Below are 6,553 nucleotides of genomic sequence, written 5' to 3'. Positions count from 1 at the left end.
CTTATATTTTGTCACAAAGGACTATTTTGTTGTTGTTTTTTTGTCTTCAATGGTGCATTACGCAACTTTCTATGCAGAATTTTCATGTTTTTTAATATTTGTGCATAATTGACCTTGTAGTGACTCAGCAGCTGTATGAGTTTTCTGGTGAGAAGCTCCGTCAGCAGTGAAAACCTTCCAAACAATTGATCCTGGAGCATCTTAGAGACCACTGTGACGGAAAGTAAAGGCGCCATGCTAAACATTCACACAGCTGTTGGGTCACTACAAAGTGAAATACGCAGAAATACCTTCTTTTTTTTCACATAAAAAGTTGTTTGAGGGAAGACACTACAGGCAAAACTCTTTTATTCAATTTTCAGGTTCTGGGCCAAATTGGTCTCTGAACATAAGCTTTCACGTGGAAACAAAAATATACCTAATCATCACAAAGACATGTTTAAATATTGTGTAGGAAATTGTAATTGTAATGAGCCATTTTCTCTAAATGCATTGTTATCAAATTTTTGCAAATATATCTCAGTCTATAGCTACTACAGACTTCAAATTTTCCAGCCTTGGACTGAACAATATTTAATAATATTTAATATCTAATTCCTAGCCTGATTTATGGAGTTTTGAATGTCAACAAACAATGCAAAATGTCAGTTTCTTTTACAGATTTTTCCACTAAAAAACTGCTTATTTTAACAAACTCCTCTGAAAAAGTAATTATTCTATTAACAAAATAAAACCATAAATTTGAATCTGGCTCAACCCATTCTTCAGATCTTGTTGCCAATATTATGGGAAATTTTGGGCATTTTTAGGCATAAAACTTCTTATTTTCATACACAAACATAAAATGACAGAAAACTCACAATATATTTTTTCCTCATATTTATGTCAGTAATCTACAGCAAAAGTTTGAAATTGATATCTTTACATTTAAAAAAAATCCCTATTCACCAATTTCCCTATTTGCCTTGGATTCACTCATTTAGTAGCAATTTTATTTCAATATAATTTAACACGCTCAATATTTTTAATATATTAGGATCGGTCGCTTTAAAAATATTGTCTGAAGTTCAATAAATTACTGTTGGAATAGTGACTTTTACTTTTTAAAATATACAATATTTACATTGTCCATTGGCCCAGTCATTCTTCTTGTCCCAGAGTCAAAGTGCACATGTGGACCCGTGCGAGCCGTCAGTGGCAGCCGCAGCTCAAGGCCACCATGTCGTCGTACTGCTTCAGCACCACGTTCTCCTCGTCGTCGAAGTACAGCAGGCTTATGGACTGCAGTTTGTCCGGCACGCAGCAGGGGGCGCCCACCTCGTCGTTGGACAGCTTGAGCGCGTGCATGATGGACCTCACCGTGGCGTGGTTGGTGGCTCGGAGGCTGCCCCCGAGCGGGAAGGGACAGGAGCCCCTGCAGTGGTAGGCGTTGTATCCCCGCGGGGAGATGATCCACCCGGACCAGCCGATCTCCTCGAAGTCCACGAAGAGCGGGACGCGCTGGCAGGTGTGGCCGGGGCTTTTGGAGAGCTCGGGAGCGCCGCGCCGTTGCCTGCCGCGGCGGTCGTGGTGCTCTGCAGGTGGGCTTTGAACTTTAGTTTGGTCTGGAAAAGGAGAGAAAAGGAGAGAAACTCATGATGTGGACCCCATCCTACCCTGACCTCAATCACATTCAAATGATCCTTTAACAGTTATAGACTTGAAAATTATGCTGGCTCTCATTTGAGTTGATCATTTAGAAAATCTCTGAAAAATATCATTTGCATAATAATTTGGTCCTTATATTTGACTAGTTTAGCGGTGCTAGGCTAGTGCATGTCTATGGTAACTAGTAGCCTGCATTAAAAACAGTCTAACCCAAGCACAGAGCACGTGAGGCAAATCACTTATAACACCAGACTACCCATATAAATGAATAAATGATTTTTTTTTTTAAATATAGCCATTTTGCAATTAAAATAAATTATATTTGAGCAGCATCAGCTTCCTGGTTGTAAGCTACGCAGCGGCGGAGTGATCTGCTCGGTTACCGGATCTACAGTAGTTTGTTTACCTGCAGCCGGCATTACTTTACATGGAATTCACAAAGAAGCTTTCTACAAATCAGATATGGCAACGTTTGGAGGACGAGCCCATGATTTTGAAGAGGTTTTTTAATGCAGGCTACTAGTTACCATAGACATGCACTAGCCTAGCACTAGTCTAGCACCACTAAACTCTTCAAATTTAAGGACTGCATGAATTTAGAGATAAAAACAAAGAGGAAAACGCAACAAAAAAAAGCCACAAGATAAGTGATAACAATATGGAAACAACGCAAGGAAAAAGATCTGTTTGGCTCAGTTTTCCGGGTCTTAGCTTTCAAATGAGGCACTGGCCTATAGGCTGTAAGAAGCTTTTAGACTTTGGTAAAGCCTGGAGCAGAACTGGAGCCGATTAGCTTGTTTAAGGTGGGGGTTAAAATGTAGAGTTTGGTAAATGTAGCTCATCTCACCTAAGTATGACTTGTTGGGGGCCACTCCGGCGGCCTCGTCAGAGAATATGACTAGATATGCATTAGTGTCCGACTCCTCAACATTGCGTTTGGGGGGGGGAACTTCAGGCGTGTCCATCCAGTTTCCAGAAGGGAGTGTGGTCACCATCAGGATTCCATTGTTCTCCTCATTGTTGCGGATCCATTTTGACACCTATCATTCAGAATAATAATTTAGAAAATGAAGCCATGAAAAGAATCACATGTAATTTCTCATGGAGGAAGGAAGGAAGGAAGAAAAGGCTTTACCACTTGAGTGATGTTGAAGACCTCCCAGCCCTGAGTGTAGAGCGGGACCAGCCGAGTGGTGATGAGATTTCCCCTCCACGGTTTCACTCTGCTATCCAGCACCTCGTACAGGTCAACCTGAGCCAGGACAACAGACAGGCAAACTTTTCACACCAAGTACCACCTCTTAAGTACCACCAGGTCCAGCTCAAAATCAAATTCGGACCCAAACCGGACAAAAGCATAAATGACATAAATAAAAGGCATAAAGTTCTAAATTGCAGAAGACCCTGAGTGCCACCAGTGTCTTTTTTGGATAAAATAATCTATGAAGGATGATGAACATTGTGTGTATACCTTGTAAAAATGAGGTCCAAAGGCTTTCCCCATGAAAAACTTCTGCTTCTTCCTAAACCAACGGAACTCAGCTTTGTTCATCCTCTCATCTTTGCCAAAGGAGGAGAGATTAAAATAGTGAAACCTCTCACCAGCATGACCTGTGAAGAAAATCCAGATTTCAATACTGAACTAAAATGTATAGTCATGTTTAATAAGTGTATAATGTCAAATAGAATGTTTCTATAATGTTCTACACCGTTAAATATTTGAAATAGTAGCATTTTGACTCCATTTAGTTCAGTTAAAATTAGATTACGCGCGAGAAACCGTGCGTAATTTGTGCGTAAAAGCGCATGAAATCCACATAAAGAGCCACATATATATAGCTATAGATTACAAATAGACAAATAGCAACATCACTCACCCTTATCCTCAAAACTACGGACAATGTTCCCCTCCAGAATCTCCTTCTGGCTCTTGGGGGTCCCGTGCGCCCTGGACACGGCGTTAAACAAATCCAGCATGAACTGCGGGGCTTTCTTGTGCGGCGCCACGGCGGGACCGCGGGGTAAATCCTTCAGATAGAACAGCGCGTCCAGTAACTCTCTGCCCTTGTCCCCCGCCGCCGCCGCCGCCGCGCCCTCCCGGGGGATCGCCAGCGGCAGCGCGCCCTGCAGCAGGAGGGCGAGCACGAGGCAGAGGCGCAGCGCTCCTGTCATTGCGGCGCGGTGTGTGCAGTGCAGTGTGCGCGCGGCGGCCGGTGATAAGGCGCGCGGGGGGCCTTTGATGACGGCTCAGGCCCTGTATATGCAGCCCCGCGGGGTCGGCTAACACGCGGAGATGATTGCCCCGGGGTGATTGATGGCGGCTCAACGCCCGCACAATAGGGAGGCGCAAACGAGCCGAGAGTGGCTGACATGCAGACAAATAAACGACTCATTTCCCTTCATGTGTCCATGTTGCCGCGCACTTTGTGATGCAGCACCAGCACAAAGAACTCCCAATTCAATCGAACAAAGTGAAATTGGCCTATATGCAAGACTTTATCATCTGTAGTTTGCATTCGCAGCCAGCCCCATTTTACTGTTGAGGGTTTATTTTTGATCAATCTGGTCTTGGGTAATGATCAGAGTAATTATAAGTAAGTCATTATTATATTTTCCATAAAAATCTGATTGACTTATTATGAGAAAGCCCAAAAACACACTTTATAAAGGCTCCAAATGGACTTTTACTTGACCATTACCAAACCATTACGCAGCATGCACGCACTTTCTCCATTTTTCTCCCACGCTTTTAGCACAACCCCCCCCCCCCCCCCCCCCCCCCCTCTTCCCCCCCTCCCCTCGTGTGTCTTAATGATGTTTAGCGCGTGGGCCCACGTCTCTCCGCCGCACCGCCCGTTATCAGCTCGCGGCCATGCGGTCGGGAGCAAACGAAAAGCCCGGGCCGTGACGCAAATGGCTGCGTCAAAAAAAAAGAAAGAAAGAGAAAAGATGCCTTGTTAACAACGCGCACACGTCCGAGAGCGAGCGGGTCACGGAGTCCCCCTGAATCCCCCCCCCCCCATCACCGCCCTCCCCACCGCTCCCGTCACGGCCGCCCTCGTGTTTGCCTAGTGACTCACAGTTAACACCCGAATCATCTATGTCAACGAAATGCGAGATGATCCTCCTAATTAATCACACACGGCACAATGGCGGGGATCAAATTCTGCTACTCGTTACGCTGATCAATAGCCGTCCCACATTGTTAACCAAATGTACGGCCATTACGCACGAACGTTGATCCCCTCATGTGGAGAGGCCGAATACGCACACGCGTTGCGAGCTGGCGCATGGGGAGGGATCGTTGCTGCTGCAGCGCACTGGCAGGTACTTCAAACTTATGACCCCAAAGACAAAAAAATCTAAAACTAAAACTGATTGGATTGATGAAGGATGAAACCAAGCGATAAATCTGGTATTAGTCTTGTAGGATTGAAGTTACTATCGGTGATAATTACGCACGGAGTATTACGCACGGGCAAAGAAAGATGTAATTGACCCCGGTGACCCGCCCAGTGTTTTCTATCTGTGACGTGTCCGCATAGGCTCAGTCGCATTGTGTTCCAGGGTCGGGTGACATAGGCGACTGGATGCGGGGTGTCCTCAAATGTTTGCCCTGAGCGTGTGCGGAGGATAGATAGAGTTGAAGGGAAGCCCGAATGACGTTGTAGTGAGTGTCACGTGACACCACCCAGTATCAGCATGGACTGCAGCATACCGTTTATGGGCAGAACCATGGTGTGTATTGAATGTAAGGCGCAAATATTTCCGTAGCCTATCTCGTTTTTACAATGCAGGTGCCGCCACAATGCATGTACTTGCGGTTGCTTTCCCGATTTTTCTTTCTATAATCAATTTATCATTGTTGTTAAAGGGGGGGTATTATGCAAAATCGACTTTTTCAAGCTTTACATCATGTTATTATGTCATTCCCTCATTAAAAACATGCCTGAAGTGTTGCCTTGGCACATTCACGTATTTTTGAGTAATCTGTAAAAACTCTGATGGCGGCCATTTTAGGGATAGGTTTGCCTGAGTCCTCCTAGGAACGCCCCCACCTCCTGGAGACGCCTCCGAGCTTTCGTCACCAGCCGAGTAACCAACCACTGCCCCTCAGCAGAACCCCCTCCCCACTGATGCCACAGACAGCGTGTGGAGGGGGCGTGTCGGAAAGGGTCAGAGGTTCTTAAAGAGACAGAGGCCTATTTCAAGACATTCACTACAGCCATTTTGAGAGAGCAATTTTATACAAGGCAGTTCTTCTAATTTACTGCATTTACAGACCAACAGAAGGTTTGGTCATCATTGTAGTGTGATATAGACTGGTGCTATTGAAAAAAGCATAATACTCCCTCTTTAAGTTATACTTTGTTGATTCCCGTTCATTCTCTGCATTTGACCCATCCTTGATTGCGCTGGGGCGACCTGTAAGAGCAGCCAGAGTAACACCAGAAACACCTGGCTGAAGGATTCACCTATTGTACATGTTTTTAGTGGTAGGGGAACCCGGAGTACCTGGAGGAAACCTACGCAGACACGGGGAGAACATGCAAACTCCACACAGAAAGGCCCCGTCCAGGTGGGAATCGAACCCCAAGACCTTCTGTGAAGCACGAGCGCGAACTGCTGTGCTGCTGTTGTGTCCTTAAGCAAGACACTCATCGCCATGTGCAGATCGTCATCCATGTATCTGTCACTCAGCCCCAGGTCAGTTGTGGCTTCAATAGTATCTGACAAGCTTCCGTGCAGGGGCGGACTGGGACTGAAAAACAGCCCTGGACTTTGACCAGCTTGGCCCAAATTAGCGTAAATGTGCACGTACCACCCGCCTTAACGGAGCGCATTTTCTCCAGTTCGGCTTTACCCAAATCTAAAAGCTTCTCGGCTGGAGAGCAACAATGTAAAG

General features: G+C 45.5%; 1 protein-coding gene across 1 annotated transcript; it reads right to left on the bottom strand.

The window, feature by feature from the left end:
- Positions 1 to 1,163: 1,163 nt before the first annotated feature.
- LOC306978228 (bone morphogenetic protein 2-like) lies at positions 1,164 to 3,819 on the bottom strand (the record flags this gene model as incomplete). The annotated part of the gene is made up of 5 exons (XM_079576754.1): positions 1,164 to 1,604; positions 2,495 to 2,687; positions 2,783 to 2,899; positions 3,119 to 3,258; positions 3,525 to 3,819. 5 exons carry the CDS (start codon positions 3,817 to 3,819, stop codon positions 1,192 to 1,194), a joined length of 1,158 nt encoding a protein of 385 aa, XP_079432880.1. The 3' UTR covers positions 1,164 to 1,191.
- Positions 3,820 to 6,553: the final 2,734 nt, after the last annotated feature.

The sequence above is a fragment of the Gobius niger genome (genome assembly GCF_951799975.1).
Source record: "Gobius niger genome assembly, chromosome: 19".
NCBI classification, from domain to species: domain Eukaryota; kingdom Metazoa; phylum Chordata; class Actinopteri; order Gobiiformes; family Gobiidae; genus Gobius; species Gobius niger.
Note: the sequence above shows the minus strand (reverse complement) of the source record. Positions and strands in the feature narration are given on the sequence as shown.